The sequence below is a fragment of the Hyperolius riggenbachi genome, chromosome 2 (assembly GCF_040937935.1).
Source record: "Hyperolius riggenbachi isolate aHypRig1 chromosome 2, aHypRig1.pri, whole genome shotgun sequence".
Taxonomy (NCBI): domain Eukaryota; kingdom Metazoa; phylum Chordata; class Amphibia; order Anura; family Hyperoliidae; genus Hyperolius; species Hyperolius riggenbachi.
The window spans coordinates 407,310,036-407,337,689 of record NC_090647.1 but is presented as its reverse complement, the minus strand read 5'-3'; the positions used below and the strand labels follow the sequence as shown (position 1 = coordinate 407,337,689).

The 27,654-nt window shown below is 43.4% G+C and overlaps 1 protein-coding gene across 1 annotated transcript in view; it reads left to right on the top strand.

The window, feature by feature from the left end:
• The window catches only part of CCDC80 (coiled-coil domain containing 80), a 227,634-nt gene that overhangs the window by 23,827 nt on the left and 176,153 nt on the right, over window positions 1-27,654 (top strand). The window contains exons 2-3 of the mRNA XM_068269829.1: window positions 1,418-3,312; window positions 11,160-11,316. Coding sequence (XP_068125930.1) covers window positions 1,420-3,312; window positions 11,160-11,316 — 2,050 coding nt within the window. The 5' untranslated portion in view covers window positions 1,418-1,419. The remainder of the gene's footprint in view (window positions 1-1,417; window positions 3,313-11,159; window positions 11,317-27,654) is intronic.

Genomic DNA, 27,654 nt, shown 5'->3' with positions numbered 1-27,654 from the left:
ATCAGTTTATAATATAAACTGACAAGCCAAGATTTTGCCTGATGAAGCGTGTTATAACTGGATAACGTGTCACACTTTGGAGTATATAATAAAGTGATTTTTATTTGAAATTCATCAAATCAAGTCATCTATGGAAAGGTAAGTCCAAGACTACCTTCCTTTTAAACTGTTTTTAGAGTATATTATTCTTCTTGGCACCTCTGTTGTCTACTATTTATTTTTTGTACATTCTATAATGATTTTATTTGTTCAACAAAGGTTGGAAATTTGTAAGGGTTCAGAAACCTTTAGGGACCATTGTATCTGCAAATATAGGCATGCTACATCTCAGTTTTTAAAGTTCTGCTCCAGTCTCAATATATTTCAGTTGTGTCACTCTCTTTACCAGGAATGTTCTAAGATAAGATTGGAGGTTTAAAAAAACACAGCAACAGTTTTCTTGATAAGCAAAGGGGCTACATCACTGTCACAGCCAAATTGTTTTTTCCTATGGACTGGAAGATTCCCCCTCATGATTTCCGGGGAGCATTCTGTGCAAACTATGTCTCTGTTCCCAGGATCTGAACCACCTCTTCATTCATTCCATTTGGACAGAAAATGAGTGGCAGCTAAAGAATGCACCTTCCAGTAGTCTGCTTGGAAGTGGCGATGAGCTCCAGCTTAGCCATGGCTTCAGATAACTAAGCTGCTCACCAATATTCCTGTGTAATTTTATTATTATTAACTCGAACTACTAAGCCCACCCATTTAAAACCGGGTGCTAGGGCTCAGCCGATATGCCCCTCACACCACCACGCCCAGCCATCACCACCCTAACCCTTTGACCCCCCTGGTGGTGCCTAACCCCAAGATCCTCTGGGTACTGCCTAACCCAAAGACCTCCTGAAATTAAAAAGCTCAAAAAGAATGTAAAAAATGATTTAAAAAAAAGTAAAATTGCATTTCAAAATATAATTAACTAAAATAAAAACGTAATTCTAATTCTAAATATTATAATTCTGATATTTTCAGTTTTAGTACTGTAAAAACGATAAATAACAATAGGCGCAAAACAGTTTAAAAGGTGCCCGATTCAACCAGTTTTGAGCCCAGTAGCCGATATTTAGCATCACAGTCAATGGTGATGCCCGATTTGTCCACTTCTCATATGCACCCGATTTTCCTGCTACCCTCGTTATATAATATTACCTAAAAACCCCTCAGTCTTGTACCATTACAAGGCTTAATTGTTTTCATAATCTATGCCCACAGAATACTTAATAAAATGCTCTTGAAAACATATCATGCTGCTGGTTTATACTGTATCTATTGCATATACATTTTGCTTGCATCTGTTACACCTACATTTGTATAACAAATACAGATTGCTTTATGCAATATTACTTTTTAATGTGTTTTTTGTTTTTTTTCTCTCCAGAAATGATCACTATGAACTGGACATTATTGCTTCATCTGGCAATCTTGCTGGTAGTGTGGATAATTTGTGCTTCTGGAAAATCTCAGGGGATCAATGGGGACAGTAGGGCTATTCATGCAAGAACAATACCTAATCAGAGACGACATCCACACTTATTTAGAAATCAGAGCCATTCTGTAAATAAAGACTTAAATAAAAAGAACTTTTCACAAATTATGCTGAGAGATGAAGGACAACCAGAACATAAACAGGCTAAAACACAGCAAAGACATGGTATTAGACAACCTCTGGCTAAAATGTTAAAAGATGACAGTGCAGGCTCTGCCCGCTCAAAAGCAGGTCGTCTCCCTTTCACTTCAAATTCCCCAAACATTCTTGCTAGTTTTGCTGGCAAAAACAGAGTCTGGATCATCTCTGCTCCACATGCATCTGATGGCTATTATCGTCTCATGATGACCCTCATGAAAAATGATGTGTATTGTGAACTTGCTGAAAGACATATTCAACAAATTGTCATATTCCATGAGGAAGGAGAAGAAGGAGGAAAAATCAGAAGAATTACAAGTGAAGGAAAAATATTAGAACAACCACTTGATCCATCTGTTGTACCCAAGATGATGACTTCTCTAAAACTTGAAAAAGGAAAATTTGGTATGGTTCTTCTTAAAAAAACCTTACAAGTCGAAGAAAGGTATCCTTATCCTGTGCGTCTAGAAGCTATGTATGAAGTTGTTGACCAAAGTCCTATCAGAAAATTAGAGAAGCTTAGGCAAAAAGGCTTTGTGCAAAAGTGTAAAGCAGCTGGAGTTGAAGGACAAGTATCTGAAGAAGGAGAAAGTAACAGTGGAACTAGAGATGGTGGCAGCGTTAGCAGTACTAGTAGTACCAATGTAAGAATTGTAAAGCCTACACAAACCAGTAGCACTGTCCAAGTCACAGTTAAGAAAGAAGAGCCAAAAAGAGTTTTCCCTACAAGATCTTCAAGGGTGAAAACTACAAGAAAGCCTCTGATAATGGCACCAATAACTCCACCTACACCTAAAGCCACAACATTACCTCATCCAACAAAGGCAACTGCACACATATTGACTACACCAAAAAGATTGCCCACAACACCACCTACAACAGTTCCTTCAACAAGTCAGAAACCATGGACAACTAAGGCTTATACAAGTCCTGTGACTCACAGATTGCTTATACAAGGTGATGTAACAACAAAAGAACCAGAAACAGCAGGGCATTACTTTCCTGTGAGAACAGATAAACACAAAGATAGACAGAGTGTGCAGACAGGAAAGCAATCTGCCACTACTAGCAAAATAAACAAAGCTACTGTCCATGAGTCCCACACAGATGCTCCAGTTATTACAACCACAACAGAACATGATGCAAAGGAAAACACAGGGCGGTTTGGAGATAACCGCACAGACAGGAGGGACCACAGCTCTCACGATATCACTACCAGTCAAAAGAAGCCTGCCAAAACAAAGTCATCTAAAAAGAAGGGCATAGAGAAAATTTTTAATAATGAGTATGAAGACAAATTTGACACTGGAAAATCCACAACACCACAGGTAGATGAAGTCACAGTGGAAGCAAATATTCCACTAAAAAAGGGGAAAGAACAGAGAAAAGAGGACAAAACTGAAAAAGCAGAAAAGAAAAAAAAGAAAGCTGAGAAAGCAGAAAAACCCTCCAAGAAAGATAAACCAGCAAAAAAAGATAAGTCAGATAAAAAGCTCAAGCCAGAAAAAGATAGGAACAAGAAAAACAAGAAAGTAAGCAAAACAGAGGATGATATTTTTATAAAGCCAGCAAGAAAAGCCATTATAGAAAGTCCACGAAGGTCATTGGCAACTTTCCTGGAAAATTTTGATGGGAAACGAAGATTATTGGTAAGTGTAATTCCTATTCATTTAGCTTCTGCTTCAATTAAAACAACCACTACTTATCAAACAATCACAATAATCAGTGATATCAATGCTGTTAATTTTGAGGAAATTTTTTTTAGTTTGAGCTTCAGACGGCAGCTTGTGAAAGAATTCTTGAAGTTCTAGTTTGTCTTTTGTCTTTTTTGATAAATGGTTCTAGTTCCATAAATGATCAGCACTCAGAAACAAGTACCTCATCCATCGTACATCCCGGTAAACTTAAAGTGTGCTCTCTGCACACATTAAGTTTTCCATTCTTTCGTGAATATACCCAAAGTTAGTACTTACTGACATATCTGAAATCCTTATTACTCTACACACAAAAAATCATGTTTAAAATTACTTTAAAGTAATTTTAAAACCACAATTTAATGACCTAATCATACTACACACACACACATTTCATTATCACCTACATGAGGTAGGAGGAACAGGGAGGGGACAGCATTCCATTGTAAATAAAGAGCTGCTCCTGCCCCTTCCTCTTTACATTAAAAACAGAGTAACCAAGTAGCTCGGGGTGACCCAAACTACTAGGAAAATATAGGGGACTTAAAGAGAACACGAGGTGGGTTTGAAGAATGCTATTAGGACACAGAGGCTGGTTCTGGATACTATCACCAGTCTCTGTGTCTGTACTGTGTCCCCCCATGCCCCCCCCCCTGCTGTCCCCCATAAAATAACGCCATGCTAGCGACACACAGGTTGTTGCTAGCTGGCTGTTTACCTTAATGTTGTCTTTCACTGTCGCTTCCCCGCCTCTTCTATAGCGCCGCTCCTCGCCTGCGTCCCTTCCCTCCAATCAGCTTATGGAGGTGGGGAGCGGCGCTTGACTATGGACAGTGTGTATGTACAATGTATGGGTACAATGTATGGGTACATAATGCAAGTATGTACACATTATGGTGCACAGTGCACATGCCTACAGGGTGTGGGCATACCTCCCAAAGATTTGAGATAAGAAAGAGAGGTAATTAGGCCATGCCTCTGCCACACCCCTAATAATCATAATAATTCCAGTATTTGTATAGCGCTCTTCTCCTGTCAGACTCAAATCGCTTGTAGGGCAGCCACTAGAGCGCACTCAGTAGGCAGTAGCAGTGTACTGAATGGCTTACTGAAATAGAAAGAACCAAGATTTGAACCCAGGTGTCCTGTGTCAGAGCCAGAGGCAGAGCCCTTAACCAGTACACTATCCAGCCACTTTTCCCTTTCACACATAGTTACATAGTATTTTGGTTGAAAAAGACATACGTCCATCGAGTTCAACCAGAGAACAAAGCTTAACACCAGCCTACCCCCCCCCCCCCCCCCCACACACACACACACACACATCCCCGTTGATCCAGAGGAAGGCAAAAAAAACTTACAAGGCACGGTCCAACTAGCCCCAAAAGGGACACTAAATTCTTTCCCGGCTCCAGATGGCAATCAGATAACATCCCTGGATCAACATCATTGGGCATTACCTAGTAACTGTAGCCATGGATGTCTTTCAATGCAAGGAAAGCATCTAAGCCCCCTTTAAATGCAGGTATAGAGTTTGGCATAACGACTTCCTGTGGCAATGCATTCCACATCTTAATCACTCTTACTGTACAGAACCCTTTCCTAAATAAATGGCTAAAGCGTTTTTCCTCCATGCGCAGACGATGTCCTCTAGTCCTCTGAGAAGGCCTAGGGACAAAAAGCTCATCGGCCAAGCTATTATATTGCACTCTGATGTATTTATACATGTTAATTAGATCCCCTCTAAGGCGTCTTTTCTCTAGACTAAATAAACCCAGTTTATCTAACCTTTCTTGATAAGTGAGACCTTCCATCCCATGTATCAATTTTGTTGCTCGTCTCTGCACCTGCTCTAAAACTGCCATATCTTTTTTGTAATGTGGTGCCCAGAACTGAATTCCATATTCCAGATGTGGCCTTACTAGAGAGTTAAACAGGGGCAATATTATGCTAGCATCTCGAGTTTTTATTTCCTTTTTAATGCATACCAAAATGTTGTTAGCTTTAGCTGCAGCAGCTTGGCATTGAGTACGATAATTTAACTTGTTGTCAATGAGTACTCCTAAGTCCTTCTCCAAGTTTGATGTCCCCAACTGTATCCCATTTATTTTGTATGGTGCTAGACCATTGGTTCGACCAAAATGCATGACTATACATTTTTCAACATTGAATTTCATCTGCCATGTATGTGCAGATATAGCCATCCTATCCAGATCCTGTTGCGATATGACACTATCTTCCTGAGAGTTGATGATTCTGCCCAATTTTGTATCATCTGCAAAAATAGTAACATTGCTCACTACTGCATCTACTAGGTCATTCATAAATAAATTGAAGAGCACTGGACCCAGTACAGACCCCTGTGGGACCCCACTGCTAACAGTCTTCCATTTTGAGTATGATCCATTGACCACAACTCTTTGTTTTCTGTCCATAAGCCAGTTCCCTATCCATGCACACAGACTCTTCCCCAGTCCTTGCATCCTCAACTTTTGCACCAGACTTTTGTGTGGAACAGTGTCGAGGCCTTTGCAAAGTCCAAGTATATCACATCTACAGCATTCCCAATATCCACATTAGCGTTCACTACCTCATAAAAGCTGAGCATGTTAGTCAAACAGGACCTGTCTTTAGCAAACCCATGTTGATGCTGAGAAATAAGATTATTTTCTACTATGAAGTCATGTATAGTATCTCTTAGTAACCCCTCAAATAGTTTGCTTACAACTGATGTTAAGCTTACAGGTCTATAATTTCTTGGATCTAATTTTTTGCCCTTCTTAAATAATGGTAAAACATGGGCTGTACGCCATGGGTAAACGTGGACTGTACGCACATACATGTAAAAAAAAGCACCTGGAAAAAAGGGTGTAGGGGATTGCTGCTAGTAAAATATTACTAAACTTAGCGATATTCTACTACTGCATTTTGATAGTAAAATAGCGTAAATATTTACTGATATTTTACTATGGCTAAACTTAACCCTACTCTCACACAGAACCCTTCCTTAGTGGTGCCTAAACCTAAGACTCCCCCCCCCCCCCGGTGGTGCCTACCCTTTAGACTCCCCCTTGTGGTGCCTAACCTTAAGACCCCGCTGGTAATGCCTAACCCTTAGATCCCCCACTGGTGGTTCTTAACCCTAAGACCAGGGGTGTAACTAGGCCCCACCGGGCCCCCTTGCAGAATTTCAGAGCGGGCCTCCTCCTCCCTGGGGGCGCTCGTGGCCATTTTGTGGGGGCTGGAGGGGTGGCAGCATGAGGGGAAAGCCTGTGGCCAAGGCTTTCCCCTCATGCTGCCACCCCTCCAGCCCCCACAAAACAGGCCCGCCCCCCCCCCCCCCGGGAGCAGGGGCTGCAGGGCCTATTGTTACGCCAGTGCCTAAGACCCCCCTGGTGGTGCCCAACCCTAACCCCCCTGGTGGTGCCTAACCCTAAGACTCTCCCCCAGTGGTGCCTAACTCTAAATCCCCCTCTTAAAGCTAACCCCCCTCTTCCGCAAAGCCCCAATATGCAGCTGTGAAGGTACGTTTTGGCACCCGGAGGCACCCGAGTAGTGGTAAGAGGGGTAATTTCAGCAAAAAGCTTGCGGAAAAAAAATTGGCTTGCGGATAACGTTTAGTCAATTTTTTTTCTGGAAGCCTGGTGGGAGGGGCTCGTGCTGCTTAGTAATTTACCTTCCTAGCCACATATCACAGCTATTCTAAAAGTCTGGTTTGTGACAAAGAAGGTAAAATGCAGCTCCCTAAGGTGCCCGCTAGCAGCCGCTGCCATGCACCTAAATTTCCCTATCATGCCGCAAAATGCTGCTTTTATTACAGGCACATTTTTTACTGCAACACACACTCTGTGTGGATGTCATCCCAGAGGGAAGCCTCTTATAAAAATGATACACACAGTTTGCTGAAGACGAGCAGACTAAGGTCATGGATTACTGGAACCATGTCCTGGGGTCTGATGAGACCAAGGTAAACTTATTTAGTTCAGATGGTGTCAAGCATGTGTGGTAGCAACCAAGTGAGGAGTACAAAGACAAGTGTGTGTCTACAGTCAAGCATTGTTGTGGGAGTGTCAAAGTTTGCATGAGTGCTAGCACTGGGGAGCTACAGTTCATTAATGGACCCATGAATGCCAATTCGTACTGTGACATAGTGAAGCAAAGTATCATCTCCTTCCATTGAAAACCAGGCAGCAGGGCAGTAGTCCCAATATTATAGCAACCTCAAAGAAACTTCTAATGCTAGGTACACACGATACAATTTTCTGGCAAATTTCCTGTCAGATCGATTTTTTCCCAACATGTCCAATCTGAATTTCGATCGATTTTCCGATCGATTTCCATTCACTTCTATGAAAATTGATCGGAAAATTGATCGAAATTCAGATCGGACATGTTTGAAAAAAACAATCTGGCAGCTAAATCTGCCAGAAAATTGTATTGTGTGTACCTAGCATAAGACAACAACTGTCTTGCTAAAAAAAAACAGAGGGTAAAGGTGCCAGACTGGCAATGCATGGTTTCAGACCTGAAACCTTTTGAGCATATATGGGGCACTCTCAAACAGAAGGTGTAGGAGCACAAGGTCTCTAACATCCACCCGCTTTATGATAATGCCATGGAAGAGTGGAAGAGGATTCCAGTGGCAGCCTGTGAAGCTCTAGTGAACTTCATGCCCAAGAGAGTTAGGGCAGTGATAGAAAATAAGAGTGGGCACAATTTGAATATTCTTCACTTAGGAGAATACTCACCTTTGTTGCCAGCGGTTTGTACAATAATGATTGTGTGTTCAGTTATTTTAATGGGACAGCAAATTTACACTGTTTAATAAGCTGTACACAGACTATACATTTTATCAAAGTGTCATATCTTCGGTGATTTCCCATGAAAAGATATACATGATTTACAAAAATATTCCCCAATGTTCCACGCATTTTACCACTGTTATTAACATTGCCCCCCAGTATGAAAAACATTGAACCAACAACATGGCCCAATAATCCTCATTTTATCTTCTCAGAAAAAAAACAAACAAAAAAAACCAAAACAGTGGAAGTCTCAGCATACTAAGGCTGGGAGTACGCTAAGCTGTGCAGAAAACCATGAGTTTTTTGCATTGTGCCATTCTACAGTTTACAGTGCACTTGCGTTTTCATGTGCTTTTGGGGTGTTTGCGGTTTCATGCGCTTTTTCAATATTTTCCCTTTTTCAATGTAGTTAAAGTACATTATCATATTTATTTTATAAAAATGTAAGTAAAAACGCAGTGAAACGCACATCCTCTGTGTCTCCATTGAAATACATTTTGCGCATTTTAAATGTGTTTTAAAGAAATATGCAGCAAGTTGTGTATTTTGAAAAATGCACATTGTAAAATGCAGATATGCTTTTTTTTATGCAGCCCATAGACTTTTATTATGGCCAAAAATGCATGCGTTTTTCACAACGCCACAGATTCTGCCTACTGTGTTCCTAGCCTTAAGGCTCATACATGTCCAACTTCATGCACAACCAACCACAAAACATGACCAACCACACAAGTTGTTTACCTGACAAGTACGTACACACACCCCCAACCAACTAAACAACTAACTCACTTAAATATTATGCGTGCAAGCTAAATGACAAACTGCACAACATGTGCACGTTCAAAAACAAGTTTTTCAAAAGACAGGCAGATTGATTCACCATTTGGATCTGGCAAACAACCTGTTATCAGTTGGTCATCTGGTTGTATGCCAGCCATACACTCACCCAACTATCTTCTAACAGAAAAGTTTGGGAGATAGTTGGACAAATTGTTGGCATGTGTGTATGAGCCTTTACAGTGTAGGGCTTCTCAATTTCTGATTTTTACTTGAACCACCTTTGCCACCCCATGTCCTGCCTCATTTCTCCCACTTGCTCTTCCACAAACAATTCCACTGTTCACATATGCACATGAGCTGCTACCCCCCCCCCCCCCCCTATCATACTCTGACTGTCCTCAGTCATTTTAGAGGTTGAAGAGGTGGGGGGTCGGCCTGTCAGTGCTCCGACCATACACTGCTCACAGCATCAAATTGGTCTGCAAATTGGTCATCCCAGAAGGAAGCTTTTTCTGAAGATGATGCACAAGAAAACTCACAGTTTGCTGAATACAAGCAGACTAAGGGCATGGATTACTGGAAATATGTCTTGTGGTCTGATGAGACCAAGATAAACTTATTTGTTTCAGACAATGTCTAAGGTGTGTGGCAGAAACCAGGTGACCAGTACAAAGACAAGTGCGTCTTGCCTACAGTCAAGCATGGTGGTATGAGTGTCATGCGTTTGGGCTGCATGTGTGCTACAGATCATTGAGGGAACCATGATTCCCAACATGCACTGTTATATACTGAAGCAGAGCATTATCCCCTTCCTTTTGAAACTGTACTGCAGAGCAGTATTCCAACACGATAACTACACCAAACACACTCCAAGATGATCACTGCCTTGCTAAAGAAACTCAGGGTAAAGGTGCAAGACTGGCCAAGCTTTCTCCAGACCTAAATCCTATTGAGCATCTGTGGGCCATCCTCAAACAGAAGGCGGAAGAGCGCAAGGTCTCTAAAATCCACCAGCTTTGTAATAAGAGGAGTGGAAGATGATTCTAGTGGCAATCTATGAAGCTCTACTGAACTCCATGCCCAAGAGAGTTAAGGCAGATCTGGTGGTCAAACAAAACATTGACACTTTAAGCACAATTTTGACATCCTTTATTTAGGGGTGTACTCACTATTGTTGCCAGCGGTTTAGACATTAATGGCTGTGTGTTGAGTTATTTTGATGTGACAGCAAATTTACATTGTTATACGCGCTGTACTCGAATTAGTTTACATAGTATCAAAGTGGCATATCTTCAGTGTTGTCCCTTGAAAACATATAATATTTACAATGAACTTGCAATGGGGGTGCAGCTGCTGCATCATAGGTTGCACCACACTCTGAAGACCACTCTGGGAAGCTGCCAATTAGCTATTGTAGTGTCAACTCACATCAGTACGAAGCTGGTCCTAGCTTGACATATCTAAAACATCTTGCCTGTGTATCTCCTACTCCCGTCATACACTAGCTTCGGCACCACTACAGATTGGAACACAGTCTACACTTTCACCTCCTAAAGTCACTTAAATTTTAACATTGCGCAAAGGGCCTAATGATAAATTTGTCCATGCGCAGGGAGCTCATGGCAATTTTACAAGTACTAACACCAGGAAAGCAGCACACGATAAAATATTAGCACAACACATATAACGATATGCACTGCTTCTCTGGCATTTGTACCAGTAAAATGGCTGTGCACTGCCTGTGTATGGCAAATTTTTCAGCCCTTTGCGCATCAGGCCTAAAGTGTCCTACAGTTAGATAATAATATATGTAGTGCTTTTCTGTGATGATACAATTGACATCAACATGTATGAAATTTAGTTTCAACCTGTGTTGCCAGTTTGTTATCTGGAGGGCAAATTTCTCTATCTTGCCCCAGAAAGTAGAAATATGAGAATCCCTCTTTAGCACCATTCATACAGCCCTTTAAATGTAAATAGTTCTAAAAAAAAACCAGGGTGTAGTCAAGCACCAAAATACTTGTTTTCACAGTATGCAATATTCATTATCAGATTCACATCCACTGAACTCTACTGCCCACACAGCATTATATGTCCACTAATTTTTCTGTGCTGGCTTTAATTGACTGTATACCGATGTACGTTTTAGCAAATTTTGTCAGTCATGTATATGAATTGCTATATATGGTAATACAATAAGTTTTATGTTTTATACAGCTTATAACTACACCAAAAGAGGAAAACAACATGTATTCTCAACAACGAGATGAGTATCTTGAGACTGTCTGTGAAATGGCCATAAGGAAAATTTCAATCATCACAATTTTTGGTACTCTGACAAATAGCACTATGAAAATTGATCACTTCCAGCTAGGTAAGATTATTGCTTGTTAGTTTGGTTCTTTGTTTTCTTGTAATATTCTTTTTGTAAACCTCTTTAGTGGATTTCATCTCCATGTTGCTTGTGTGTGACCAACCTGAGTCTTGTAAGGGACTTACCTTACTATCATTCCTGCACTGGTGTTTTTGAGAGAAAGCTCAAACAGCTGGCTTCCTCTTCTGGCCAGCACAGTTTGTTTGCTTTCCAACATTGTGGCATCCCCAGTACCCTTACATGTGTGTTTGGGTGGGGGAGCAAGCATCTTAGATAGGAACACGCTGCTAAGCACTCATCTTATTCCCTCTGGTGGTGCCATTAGCCACATGCTGTAGTCAGAAGAGGTTTAACATTGTTAGTGAAAGTTGAGTTGCCTATAGGCCACTGTTTTACTGTTGCAGTCGATGAGATGCTGAAACATGCAGTCCCACGGTATTAGTCCTTGCCTCAATAACGTTATTATCTTTGTGCTAATCTGCTAAGGGAGATTATTGGACTGCTTTGAGTTATGACCGAGGATGACCTTTGACCTCGCATTTGATTTCCTCAAGCACTGATTGTTGTTTATATACCCTGATCTGCTTTTACTTAACCCTTTGGATACCATGAACTTTTGATCTCCCGTGTATGAAGGCCTCAAGCACATCATTTGTGGCCCTTCCCTCCAATCAGAGGCCCATTCTCCCATAATAATAGGTAGCCAAAAGTGTTCTCCCATATAGATAGCAACCCCCAGTATAGGTATCCAAAGATGTACCGCATATACAGTATGGCATTTGTGTCAGTGCAGATATGTAGCTTCCTGCTGCGTACCCATCCCCAACCCTACAGCAGACACTGCAGTGTAGCAGTGGCCTGAGGAGAGGAACACAATGCACCGTGTGCAACACTTCAGATGCAGAATGAGAGCAATGACCTCACTTCCCCATCTGTGTTGATTTCAGATCTATGTTGCCGCTGATCTGAGTCTTGTGTGTGAGTGACAGGGAGGCAGTGACATCCAAACAAGTCATAGACAGGTAGGCCCTACCAGCATGGGAGGCTCCTGCTGTGGGTGAGGACCCAAGCAGCCGCTTTATTTACCTGGGCCAAGCAAGCAGCATCCCTGCTGTGAGGTCTGCTGCAATATCCAAGGACATTAATACCAGAACAAAGTAATACACATATACAGTATAACAATTTTGCTGCATTTAAAATATCATTGGTTTCTGATCTTTTTGATTGAGTTTGTAGCTGGTAAATCATTTTGCTGTGAATGCAAAGCTGCATTTGCCTAGTATGAAAGTTGATCAGTTAAAAGTTACACATCACTGTAGATTAGGTTATTGCATTTTATATCGAACTTTGTCCCTCTTTATTGGAAAGACTTGGGGATGTTTGTCCTAGTGCAAGACCTGAGTGGTGATGCTGGACTTGGGCTGCTGTGCCAGGCACAATGCATCTCTAGTTGTTAAGAGCAGCATGCTCGATCTGAGGCGATATATGTAATCGCCTTTTAGACAACTGTGCTGTGCCTGTCACACTCTGATTCTCAATTTCACACACTGTTTCTGCCCGGTTACTGCTTACGTGCTGCCCTGCATCCCTCTCATTGGCTGTTCTGGATACTCTTTCCCCTGTCTGCGTATGATTGGTTGTGGTGTCTGCTTAAAGATGAGTGTGAGCACGGAGGGAAGCCATGCACCCCTGAGGAAGCCGGAAGCCGGTGAAACAGTCGGGGGCTCTCTCCCCTACACATGGGACACCACGCCGCTCTGGCCACCACAGCTGCGGAATCCTTCAGGCGAGATCCATCTGCCAAGCGCCCTGCCCAGCTTAGCTAACTGGGCATCTCTGTGCCTGGACCTGCGGTAAGCTGCTCCTCTCCGCCCGCACACTTTTTGGGGACTTTTTCACACTGCTCAACATGGCGATCACAGTGTCATCTGTACATATCTCCAATCTGGAATACAGAGCACCCAGCAAGGACCCGGTTTGGTGAGAACATGCAGATCATGTAATGAACTGTATACTATGGTTGATGTGACGATGGCCGCTTGCTTTTCATGGCATGTGCTATTGTCTAACATTGCTTTACCTGCATGAGGAGCACTAACCTGCATGAGAACCACTGACTAAGCTTTATGCATTGGATGATGCCTTGCTGTGGAGGTGCATGTTTATGGAACTATTGAGGATCTTGGATGCAATTTGAACCCTGCCTGTGAAGCTTAACCACTTGAGGACCACAGTCTTTCTACCCCTTAAGGACCAGGCAATTTTTTTCCATTCAGACCACTGCAGCTTTCACGGTTTATTGCTCGCTCATACAACCTACCACCTAAATGAATTTTGGCTCCTTTTCTTGTCACTAATAAAGCTTTCTTTTGGTGCTATTTGATTGCTCCTGCGATTTTTACTTTTTATTATATTCATCAAAAAAGACATGAATTTTGGCAAAAAAATGATTTTTTTTAACTTTCTGTGCTGACATTTTTCAAATAAAGTAAAATTTCTGTATACATGCAGCACGAAAAATGTGGACAAACATGTTTGATAAAAAAAAAACCCATTCAGTGTATATTTATTGGTTTGGGTAAAAGTTATAGCGTTTACAAACTATGGTGCAAAAAGTGAATTTTCCCATTTTCAAGCATCTATGACTTTTCTGACCTCCTGTCATGTTTCATGAGGGGCTAGAATTCCAGGATAGTATAAATACCCCCCAAATGACCCCATTTTGGAAAGAAGACATCCCAAAGTATTCACTGAGAGGCATAGTGAGTTCATAGAAGATATTATTTTTTGTCACAAGTAAGCGGAAAATGACACTTTGTGACCAAAAAAAAAAAGTTTCCATTTCTGCTAACTTGCGACAAAAAAAAATGAAATCTGCCACGGACTCACCATGCCCCTCTCTGAATACCTTGAAGTGTCTACTTTCCAAAATGGGGTCATTTGTGGGGTGTGTTTACTGTCCTGACATTTTGGGGGTGCTAAATTGTAAGCACCCCTGTAAAGCCTAAAGGTGCTCATTGGACTTTGGACCACTTAGCGCAGTTAGGCTGCAAAAAAGTGCCACACATGTGGTATTGCCATACTCAGTAGAAGTACTATAATGTGTTTTGGGGTGTATTTTTACACATACCCATGCTGGGTGGGAGAAATATCTCTGTAAATGACAATGTTTTCATTTTTTTTTACACACAATTGTCCATTTACAGAGTTATTTCTCCCACCCAGCATGGGTATGTGTAAAAATACACCCCAAAACACATTGTACTACTTCTCCCGAGTACGGCGATACCACATGTGTGGCACTTTTTTGCACCCTAACTGCGCTAAAGGGCCCAGAGTCAAATGAGTACCTTTAGGATTTCACAGGTCATTTTGCGACATTTGGTTTCAAGACTACTCCTCATGGTTTAGGGCCCCTAAAATGCCAGGGCAGTATAGGAACCCCACAAATGACCCCATTTTAGAAAGAAGACACCCCAAGGTATTCCGTTAGGAGTATGGTGAGTTCATAGAAGATTTTATTTTTTGTCACAAGTTAGCGGAACATGACACTTTGTGAAAAAAACAATTAAAATCAATTTCCGCTAACTTGTGACAAAAAAATAAAAACTCCTATGAACTCACCATACTCCTAACGGAATACCTTGGGGTGTCTTCTTTCTAAAATGGGGTCATTTGTGGGGTTCCTATACTGCCCTGGCATTTTAGGGGCCCTAAACCGTGAGGAGTAGTCTGGAAATCAAATTCCGCAAAATGACCTGTGAAATCCTAAAGGTACTCATTGGACTTTGGGCCCTTTAGCGCAGTTAGGGTGCAAAAAAGTGCCACACATGTGGTATCGCCGTACTCGGGAGAAGTAGTACAATGTGTTTTGGGGTGTATTTTTACACATACCCCTGCTGGGTGGGAGAAATAACTCTGTAAATGGACAATTGTGTGTAAAAAAATCAAAAGATTGTCATTTACAGAGGTATTTCTCCCACCCAGCATGGGTATGTGTAAAAATACACCCCAAAACACATTATACTACTTCTCCTGAGTACGGCAATACCACATGTGTGGCACTTTTTTGCACCCTAACTGCGCTAAAGGGCCCAAAGTCCAATGAGTACCTTTAGGATTTCACAGGTCATTTTGCGGAATTTGATTTCCAGACTACTCCTCACGGTTTAGGGCCCCTAAAATGCCAGGGCAGTATAGAAACCCCACAAATGACCCCATTTTAGAAAGAAGACACCCCAAGGTATTCCGTTAGGAGTATGGTGAGTTCATAGAAGATTTTATTTTTTGTCACAAGTTAGCGGAACATGACACTTTGTGAAAAAAACAATTAAAATCAATTTCCGCTAACTTGTGACAAAAAAATAAAAACTTCTATGAACTCACCATACTCCTAACGGAATACCTTGGGGTGTCTTCTTTCTAAAATGGGGTCATTTGTGGGGTTCCTATACTGCTCTGGCATTTTAGGGGCCCTAAACCATGAGGAGTAGTCTTGAAACCAAATGTCGCAAAATGACCTGTGAAATCCTAAAGGTACTCATTGGACTTTGGGCCCTTTAGCGCAGTTAGGGTGCAAAAAAGTGCCACACATGTGGTATCGCCGTACTCGTGACAAGTAGTACACTGTGTTTTGTGGTGTATTTTTACACATACCCATGCTGGGTGGGAGAAATAACTCTGTAAATGGACAATTGTGTGTAAAAAAAATCAAAAGATTGTCATTTACAGAGGTATTTCTCCCACCCAACATGGGTATGTGTAAAAATACACCCCAAAACACATTGTACTACTTCTCCCGAGTACGACGATACCACATGTGTGGCACTTTTTTGCACCCTAACTGCACTAAGGGGCCCAGAGTCCAATGAGTACCTTTAGGCTTTACAGGGGTGCTCAAAATTTAGCACCCCGCCCACTTGCCAGGACAGTTAACAAACCCCACAAATGACCCCATTTTGGAAAGAATACACGCTAAGGTATTCCATGAGGGCCATGGTGAGTTCATAGAAACTTTTATTTTTTGTCACAAGTTAGCGGAAAATGACATTTTGTGAAAAAAAAAAAAACACAAAACCACAATTTCTGCTAACTTGTGACAAAAAATAAAACATTCTATGAACTCACCATGCACCTCACGGAATACTTTTGGGTGTCCTCTTTCCAAAATGGCATCATTCGTGGGGTCTGTCCTGGCATTTTAGGGTCTCTGCAATCATTACATGTATGGCCAGTATTAGGAGTTTCTGCTATACTCCTTATATTGGGCATAAGGGTAATGCACTGTGGGCTGAAAGGAAAAATGAACGTCAAACAATCAATCAATGTGGATGAAAAAATATCTGCCAAAAAATGTTGAAAAAAAAAAAAAAAAAAAGAGGAGGAAGGCGTCTGCCAGGACATAGGAGCTGCCGCCCCAAAAATCCAAACCCACCAGCTCGTATGCCCTGGCAAACCTGATTTTTCCATTCACACCGATCGATGTGGATGAACAAATCATTGCCAGAGTTCTTTTTTGACACAAAGTGTTTGCCAAAGCATATGAATCCCCAACACCACTCCTCGGCCCATATGTCTCGGCAAACGTATCTTTTTGACTGCGGAGGAGAAATCTCGTCCTGCAGCGCTGCATGCACCGACTTATGTGTAAGCTGACAGACGCGCAATGTTCTGTCAGGATGCACCATCAGTGCTGCAGCTGATTGGTCGGTCTGGATAGAAAAAAGAGAGAAGAAAAAAGACAAAACAATACAAAAAGGAGGGGAAGGCGGCTGCCAGGACATAGGAGCTGCCGCCCCAAAAATCCAAACCCACCAACTCGTATGCCCTGGCAAACCTGATTTATCCATTCACACCGATCGATGTGGATGAACAAATCATTGCCAGAGTTCTTTTTTGATACAAAGTGTTTGCCAAAGCATATGAATCCCCAACACCACTCCTCGGCCCATATGCCTCGGCAAACGTATCTTTTTGACTGCGGAGGAGAAATCTCGTCCTGCAGCGCTGCATGCACCGACTTATGTGTAAGCTGACAGACGCGCAATGTTCTGTCAGGATGCACCATCAGTGCTGCAGCTGGTTAGTCGTTCGCTCGGTCCACCTGGAAGGTTAATGGATGGAAAAAGGAAAAAAAATACAAAAAAAACCCAAAAAACAGGCAAGCAGCAAAGCAATTACTTCATTAACATTAATAAACTGAACTTTTTTAATAAAAACCTTAACATTGCAAACTAAACATTAGCTTCTTTGCTTACCTGATTTTTGTTTTTTTTTGTTTTTTTTAACTTACCTCCCGAGGACAAACCTCTCCTCCCCCATGGGACAATGTGCGAAGTGCAAATCGCACAGAGTTGTGGCGAAGTACATTACGCATTTTGTCCCAAGTGAAAGGAGAGGTTTCTGGCAGCCCTGTGTATTACGATCTCTCAAAACCAGATGTTTGGTTTCACACTGCATATTGACATATCCGGTGGGTCGAGCCCGCCGCACCGTATCGTCCAAAACAGACCTTCAGGGAATACCACAAGAGTAGCATTCGGCCTAGTAATGAACTGCGTCGCCATAGACTAACATGACTTCCGGGCCGATCGAAATTGCCACAGAAGCCACGCAGTAACGTAGGCATGCACTAGCGTTAAGTCAAGCACTTCCGGCGTAGGGGGGGACCGCAAAGTGTGACTTTCGCTAGGCATTTTGCCCTAACGCATCGCAGCAGTGTGAAATAGCACTGAGAGACCCTTGTGTGCCTACCGCTGTGTCTGTAGTTCCCTACTCTCTAATAGTGTACCTGCTCATGGTACCTCTCAAAACACTCCCCTAGGCATAGTCCAGGCTGGTCAGGGCAGCGGGGACAATAAACAGTGGTGTCACGCCTTGTTCCAGCCCTGCTGCAGACACGACAACGTTTTCTTCGGATTCGGTGACCTGGGGTACTCGGAATCGGATAGGCGTAATGCCTTCCATGCAGCCGGCTAGTTGCATCTTGGGGTTGGGCCCGGGCACCTCCTGGATACAGGAGTTCCATAGTGATCTGTCTCTGAAATTGTAGAAACGATCCAGTTCTCCCAGCCTTACTGTAGAGAACAAAGCTGTTGTAAACTGCCAATTGAATTAAATAAAAGGACACTTTTTTATACCAGCGTCTTGTTTTGCGGGAAAGTAAATAGGGCGCTAACCTCTGGTCATTGAAGTCCACCCCTCCCATGTTGGTATTATACTCGTGGACGACAAGGGGTTTTTCAATGACCTCAGTTCGCCGTTGAATTTGGACTGTCGTGTCTGCGTGAATGGTGGACAGAAAGTAAACATCCCTCTTGTCCTTCCATTTCACCGCGGGCAGGTCGTCAGCACTCAATGCGGCCCTCTGCCCCCGTTGAAGTTTGGTGGTAATGAGCCGTTGGGGGAAGCCCCGGCGACTATGCCGCACGGTGCCACAGCATCGGATTCCTTCTAACTTTAAGTGCTGATAGAGGGCCACACTTGAGTAGTAATTGTCCACATAAAGATGGTACCCCTTCTGGAACAAGGGTGACGCCAAGTCCCACACAACCTTTCCACTGCTCCCCAGGTAGTCAGGGCACCCGACCGGCTCCAATTTGGAGTCTTTTCCCTCATAGACCATAAAATAAGATGTATAGCCTGTGGCCCTTTCACAGAGCTTATACAGTTTCACCCCATACTGGGCGTGCTTGCTTGGGATGTACTGTTTGATGCCAAGGCGCCCGGTAAAACGTATGAGGGACTCATCTACGCAGATTTGCTGTTCAGGGGTATAAGCATCTGCAAATTTTGATGACAGGTGGTCTATGAGGGGCCGAATTTTGTGGAGCCGGTCAAAAGCAGGGTGGTCACTTTCATGACAGGTTTCATCATCATTGAAGTGCAGGAAGCGCAGGATGTTCTCAAATCGTGTCCTGGACATGGCAGCAGAGTACAAGGGAACATGTTGTGATGGGTCTGTAGACCAATAAGACCGCAACACATTTTGTTTGATTTGTCCCATGTGTAAGAGAAGGCCCAAAAAAATTTTAAGTTCGGAAACTTGGACTGGTTTCCACCGAAATGGCTGGGCAAGGAAGACATTCGGATTGGCGGTTAGAAATTGTGTGGCTTTACGGTTGGTCTCTGCCACGACTAGGTCTAAGAGATCCTGGGTGATGAACAGATAAAAAAGTCTAGGGGCGATCCTAGATTATCTGTCATCACCTGGACTCCAGACTGGGCGGTGAAAGGGGGTAGTACGGGTGCGGCGGTATCAGGGGATTGCCAATTTGGATTTGCCAGCACCTCTGGTAAACTAGGGGTAGTACGGGCCCATGTACTTGATGGCTGCGACTGGGGTGTTACTACACGTGCCACCGAACCAGTTTCAACTTCCACGCTGGTGCTCGCCACTTCACCAGGGTGTACGGAAGTACTGGTTCTAGGTCCAGGAGATGCTGTGCTGCTGGTGCCTGCCCCACCATGAAATCTCAGACCAGCACGAGCACCACTCTGCTGCCCTTGAGGCTGATCCTGCGCCACCTGCGGTCCAACAACATGGGGTGTGGTACGCCTGGCTCTAGCCGGGACCTCAACCTCCTCATCACTATCGGTCAGTGAGCCACTGCTCAATTCAGGTACAAATTCTGACCCAGATGATTCGTTGAATGGTTCGTCCCAATCGTCCTCATCCGACTGGGCCATGTACCTGAGAACCTCATCATCGGAATACCCCTTTCTTGCCATGGTGGACTGCTAAATTTAGGGGGTATTCCTCTGAGACTACCCAGAAAAAAGAGCACCTACTTAGCGAAAGGGAGTATTTGAGCGGTAGAAAGCTGTGATCACTGAGTTTTGATTAAAAAAAAATCAAAACTGATGTTTACAGTGCACAGCTAGTGTACAGTGGTTTTTGCAGTGATCAGAAAAAAAATTCTGTCACTGCGGTGGGGTGGGCTGAACGCAAGTGCAGGCGAACGATCAGACCTGATCGGGCAAACACTGCGTTTTTTAGTGGATCCTAGGGACCCTAATAGATCTGACTGCGATCAGTAATGATCACTTACAGATACTATATAGTAACAATGTTGATTAGCGACAGTGATGACGCTAATTAGTGACTGTGGTGCAGTGGGCTGAGCACTAACTGACACTAACAAAGGGGCCTAGCTAACTGGCCTAACTGCTAACACTAGTGATACTAAAAAAGTGACAGTTTCCACTGATCACTGTTTTTAGATCACTAGGATAGTGACAGGGGGGTGGTGGCGAGTGGGGAATCAGAAGCAATCAGAAACAATCACAGGCCAATCACGGGACAATCAAAGCCAATCACAGGCCAATCACGGGACAATCACAGGCCAATCACGGGACAATCAAATACAATTACGGGACAATAAAATACAATGACAGCACAATCAAATACAATGCACTGGGAAGGTGATGGGGGGGGGGGGGGGGGTCTGAGGGCGATCTGAGGGTGAGGGGGGTTGATTAGGTGCCTGCACGGGGCAGATTGGGTCCTGATCTGATGGGTGGCAGACACAGGGGGTGACCGATGGGAGGTCAGTGAGTGATTACAGGGGAGAATAGATGTAAACAATGCACTGGGGAGGTTATCGGGGGGGGGGGGGGTCTGAGGACAATCTGGGGGTCTGGGTGGGTGATCAGGTGCCCCCAAGGGACAGTTTAGGGTCTGCTCTGATGGGTGGTGGTGACAAGGGGTGATAGACAAGTGACAGACAGGTGATAGACAGGTGGTCAGTGGGTGAGGCAGATGTATACAGTATACAGGGGGGGGGGCTGGGGAGGGGGCTGGGGGGATCTGAGGGTAGGGGGGGGGTGATCAAGGGACCCTAGGGGGCAGTTAGGGACCTAACCTACAATATAGCGTCGGCAGATAGTGGCAGGGGGTGATTGATGGGTTTATTAGGGGGCGCTTGGGTGTAAATAGGGGTGTGCTGGGGTGGTCAGGGGGGGTTCTGAGGGCTGGGGTCGGCGATCGGGGGGGTCTGTGGCTGAAAAAAACTGTTGTGCAGCTTACGAACAGGGCTGCCTCCTCCTCTGATGATGCACGGACGAAGAGTGCGGAGGAGGAGGAGGCAGCCTGTATAATACACTTTGTTACGTAAACAAAGTGTATTATACATTTTCATTGGCCCAGATCGCCGATTCAAACCCCGCCGGCGCTGCTAATTGGCCGGCGGGGTATCGGGCAAGGTGGGCGGGACCTTTCGCCGCGGGGAGCGCGCGTCATAGATGACGCGATCGCTCCCCGGACACGCCTTAAGGACCCGCCGCCGTCAGGCGTATTGCGGTCCTTAAGGCATCCACTTTGCCGCCGCCCATGGGCTGTGGGCGGTCGGCAAGTGGTTAATCTGTCATACACCAGCTTCCCTGTTTTCCAGCGTGCTCTATATACGGCCGTTGTGTGTGTGTGGGTGTGTGTGGAGTGACATTTGGTTGGTCGTGTCGGGGTGGCCATCCCATGTTGTTTTAAAGCACTCTTTATATATTTGTTAATACAATTAATAAAACTTTATATTTTTATACTCTCATTATGATGTATATATTTGTATATCTCTCATGGTAATATAGCCTTTTCCCCTGGAGGTTAGACACGTATGTTCCACTGTTGATTGCCACTTTCAGATAGAAATTGTATTATCACTAATCACTAGGTTTATTTACTGTAGTGCTAATGTCACTTGTTACTTGTGCACTGTCATATATCAGATGCCTGTACAGTGTTGCATTTCTCTCTTTTTTTTAATTAAATTATGACATCAAACCATTTTTTCAAGTATTAAAAAATGTTATGCTAATGTTGATAATCACCTTATCCATTTTTTATGCAGTATCTGGTATCCTTTAGATTTTTACGTATACTCCATAAAAAAGGTGCAAGAAAGGAGCTTACACCAAAACCCCACCATCACAAAGTTAATCTTATCATAACAGCCGTAGCATAGCTACCTGCATCAGACAATTATTTTTTTCCAGGTACCATACAGTAAGTGCAGTCAGGGTTCTGATCTTCCTTCTCTGCTTGTTCTTTCTATTTAAGTGTACATGGCACTGTCTTCTGATGCTGCTCTACATGTTATTGTTTTCTTTGGGTCTAGTCAGTTAACCTCCATTGTCATTTGAAAACACAGGCAGCTTTCTGTGAAATGTTTGCTTGCTTTATTGGTGCCAAATAATGAACGATAATGCAGTGATTGTGACGCACTCATAAAATTGCTATGTCATTTTTTGTTTATGAAATTTTAATGTTTATGAAATATGCTATGCTCATGGGCATCTGCAGAAAATTTTCCAATGCAGGGGCAAAAAGAAGGGGGGGGGGAAGTGGTGTGGTGCGCATAGCACACCGCGCCAAAGATTGGGGGTACGTTGTGCAGCGAAAAATGGGTGTGGTCATGGACCAGGATGTGGGTGTGGTCACGGGTGGAGCCAAATTTACTAAACTTAGCAATGGTGGGATATTAGACTAGGACAGTGGTGATGAACCTTTTGGAGGCCGAGTGCCCAAACTGCAACCCAAAAATCACTTATCTATCGCAATATCTATCAGCAATTTAAACTAAATACAAACGTTTAACGCATACATGAACATTATGGAAAATCCAAGTTGAAAATAAACTGTGAAGATAAACAATTTCATCCATCCTACTCGTGAAAAATGTATTCATTTTTTAGAACCTCCTAGTTTTATTTTCTGTTTTAAAAAGCTAAAAAAGTAGGTTTAAATGCTATTGTCTCATGTGATGATGATTCAGCTTTTCCCATAGTCTCACAGTTAGCAATCATGTGACCCCCAACAAGACAAATGCAGCAATGATGAGGCCCCCATCAAGACAAATTCAGCAATTATGAGGCCCCCAACAAGACAAATTCAACAATCATGAGGCCCCCAACAAGACAAATTCAGCAATCATGAGGCCCCCAACAAATCACGAGGCCCCCAACAAGACAAATTCAGCAATCATGAGGCCCCCAATAAGACAAATGCAGTAACCATTAGGCCCCCAACAAGTCATGAGGCACATAAATAGACAGCATTTCACATAAACAGGCACAATGCCCCCTTAATATGGTAGACACCTCTCACCTGGCTTCAGAATTTTCCTCTACTGGCTGCTGTTCTTGGCTGGCCTGGCAATACTGTTTGCGGCTGGCTTGGGGATGATGTGTGGGCCGAAAGGCCTGGCAGTGATGCTGTGGCTGGGCTGGCAGTGATGCTTTGGCTGGGCTGGCAGTGATGCTGGGCTGGCCTAGCTGGCGGTGATGCTGGGTTGGCCTGGCTGGCGGTGATGCTGGGTTGGCCTGGCTGGCGGTGATGTTGGGTTGGCCTGGCTGGCGGTGATGCTGGGCTGGCCTGGCTGGCGGTGATGCTGGGCTGGCCTGGCTGGCGGTGATGCTGGGCTGGCCTGACTGGCAGTAATGCTGGGCTGGCCTGGCTGGTCTATGCTTATTGTAGTTTGTTTATATGTCAGTTATTGCATTATTGAGTCCTTTTTTTACTATTGAAGCTTTAGGAAGGTGGTTGATTGTGGATGGATATATTGTATTTCTAGCTTTATTTAGATAACTTAACTACTTAAGGGCCAAACTAATTGAAATCTACACCCTGTTTTGGTTGTCACCTGGCTGGCAGGGCATAGATTTAAATTAGCCGCTGCTGTGCGCATCCCCCGTTTCCGTCACTCCTGCTGATCTCGCCGCCGCAGCTCACTGGCTCTGCCTCTCGCTATGATGGCTGAACCCTGTGAGCGGGATTTCATTGGCTCCTGTCCCTGTCTTTCAATGTAAGCAACTCCCATTGGCTTAACAATAAGCTTCCTCAGAGGCCAGTGGTAATGTACAACAAAACCCAAGTGCGCCCAGATTTAAATAGGTTTCTCTTACCGCCAATGTCGCGGCTGATGCCGTCCGTGGCTTCCGGCGCTTTGGCTCCGCCCCCCAGAAGTGACTTAGACAGTGCTCTAACCTATCGGTGAGCTGCGGGTCGCCCCGCTCTCGTGCGTCATCAACTTCTTTATGGGGATGTCATTGTGTGCCCACCCCTGGTCAGCAGCAGCGGCAAGTTGTCATGGCGATCATTAACCCATTTAAGGCGCACAAGGGGACACAGCCGTCTGTTTTAAAAAGACATAATGAATACAAAACTTTATACAAAACTTTAATATATACCAACAGGAAAATTTAACTGTACAGTGTACTATATAGAGAGGTAGTTCTGCATTAATATTTAGATGTAATGTAACTTGTTTAAACAATGTAACTCGTTTCTTTCATCTAGCCCTAGAGGGCCAAATGCATTTGTTTCAGAAATTAGCCTAGCTTCATGTTGCAACAAAATTTGATCATGATTACCACCCCTGTTAGGGATAGGGACTTTTAACCCCATAAAACGTAGGTGATTCACGTTTCCATTGTGAACATCTCGCATGTAAGCAATAAATCTTCCTGCACCCAACCCAAGAGTGTACGTGCTCTTGAAATCTTGTGTAAATCATGCGGGTCGTTTGCCCTATATAAAATCGGTTGCAGGTACAGATCGATGCATACACAGTGTTATTAGAGCGGCAATGCAAGAATTGTTTAAAACGAATAATTTTTGCGCCCAATTGGACGCTTTTACCAGTCAAGAAATGAGCACAATTATTGCTGCTGACCAGGGGGCGGGCGCACGATGACATCCCCATAAGGAAGTTGATGACGCACGAGAGCGGGGAGACCCGCAGCTCACCGATAGGTTAGAGCAGCGTCTAAGTCACTTCCGGGGGGCGGAGCAAAAGCGCCGGAAGCCACGGCCAGCGAGAGTGGACGGTGTCAGCCGTGACATTGGCGGTAAGAGAAACCTATTTAAATCTGGGCGCACTTGGGTCTTGTTGTACATACCACTGGCCTCTGAGGAAGCTTATTGTTAAGTGAAATGGCTGTTAGGCCTTTGTCACCCCCACCGCACTCCTGCTGTCTAAATACCGTTGAGTAAAGGTACCCTTTTTTGCAAGTCACAGTGCCTCAAGCTTTTTCTTCTGTTTTATACACAAGTTATGCACAAAGATGTGCACGTAGCTGTGGGTAACACTCCGGTAGTGGAGCCAATCTACCTCTGACTAACACCTAGTGCCAGTAGCTTTTCTCCCTAACCTACTCCCATTGGCTTACATTGAAAGACAGGGCCAGGAGCCAAATAAAGTGGCTCCTGACTGGCTCACAGGAACTCTGCCGTCATAAAGACGGCAAAGTGGGTGGCCCAAGTTCCCGACGTGCGGCGGTGATGGCGGTTGCGACGGGTATGTGCGGCGATTTGCCGTTATCCATCGGTATTCTGCCATTTCTGTACCAGCGGTCTCTGGTCCTTAAGAGGGCAAAGACTGCTGGTACTTGAGTGGTTAAGTAATGACTCCCAGATAAGTTCAGCGTGTGGTGGATTATTCCAAAAACGTATAATTGAGCTCTATAAGAGTAGGTAATCTGGATAAGAAGGGAGGTGCTGCATTTAACCACTTTACAAATAAAGTACAGTATATTCACATCATTCAATGGAGCTATTGAAAGCTAAACAATGTGAATGTTAGTTACTTGTTTTAATGAGCACAGCACATGTGTGTGCTCATTAACCCCACTCCCCCTAACTACACTAACTGTAGAACCTGGGGTCTGATCCCCACACCCTCGCTTGATCCCCTGTAATTAACTCCCCCCTACCAATGCTGCAATCGGCAGCATGGAGGATTGCCAAGTAAAAGGATCTCACCTCTTTTGGTACAATACAGTACCTTTGTACTTGGTATAGTACCTCCGTACAGTACCACTGTTAGCCTCACTATCCCAAATGTATTGGGTCTTGGCTTGATGATGTCATCAAGCAGAGACATGGTTCATTAGGCATAGTGAGGCTGACAGCAGTCCTACATGGAGGGGAGCCCAATATGCAAATGGGCATATCTGGGTAATTACAGGGGGGGAGTAATTAAGGGCCACATTTAGCTTTTTATACTGGGGAGAGGCTAATAAAGGGCACATCTGGCTATCTATACTGGGGGAGATAAAGGGGCACACCTAGCTATATATGGGGGGTGGGAGAAATAAAGAGGCACATCTGGATAACTACGGGGGGATAATAAAGGAGCTTAGCTTTTTAAATATATATGCCATGTGGGTTTATTACTGATAAGGTACAACAAGAAAACCAAAGCCAAAATGAAAAAAAATACACCTTTATTTTCAAGTAATATATTGTCGATATACTATGTACTAGGAACACAATTTAAATGTTGTACTAACCAGGAGACATGGGCAAATAAAATGTGTGGCTTTAATCTACAGTAACACTTTTTATTTTCAAACTGTAATGGCTGAAAACTAATAAATAATTACGTTTTTAAAATGGTTTATACTTTATTCCCTTTAAATTGCATAAAAAATAAAATAATTCTTACTACCATAGAAAGAAAGCCTAATTGGTGGTGAAAAAAACAAGGTATAGATCATTTAGATGTGATAAGTAATAACAAAGTTATTAGCAAATGACTCTCCCATTGTTTGCAAATAACTTTGTTATTACCTATCACATCTAAATGATCTATACCTTGTTTTTGTGTGAAATGTAGAAAATTGCTCTACTTTATAATGGGTGGTGAAATGGTTAAAGGACCTAAATTAAATAAACTATCATTACTTCATGCTTCTTGCTTAGTGCATTTTGAAAAATATTACATGTTGGTTGACAATGATAGCTATTTAAAGGGAACTAACCACCCTCTCTCTCACTGGAATTTCTCCTGGCATAGAAGCTGCCATGTAACCCCCCCCCCCCCCCCCATTCTCACAGTCCTTATTTATACAAGTCAGAGATGTTATCTTGACACGTTGACACACACATTCTCTTTGAAGAAACTGTCCTAATTACCCACGTTCTCCCCCCCCCCATTTCCTGTTGATGAAAAGGTATTGTTTACTACTTGGTAATGGCCTCAATAAAACAATCAGCTTCCTGAAACCTCTTTGGCTGGGGACGGACGGGCAGGTTTGCTGAAGTAGGCTAATAAAACTACTTTGAATGTTAAATAAAAGGTCAAATGGAAATTTATTTTAATAATGAGACATATTGTTGGCATGCATTTTTCATGTCCTATTGAGATGCCCTGGGTGCTAAAAATGGTAAAAATAGTTCACTTTAACACACAATAAGGACTGGCACCATCAGTTTAAACCTTAATGCGTAACGGTCAGGCATAAAATCAAAAATATATTCTTTATTTTAATCTGGTAAACAAGTAATAAATAAGGCCGCTAACCAGGCAATCCAAAAGTTAAAACTCACTCTTACTTTTCTTGTCC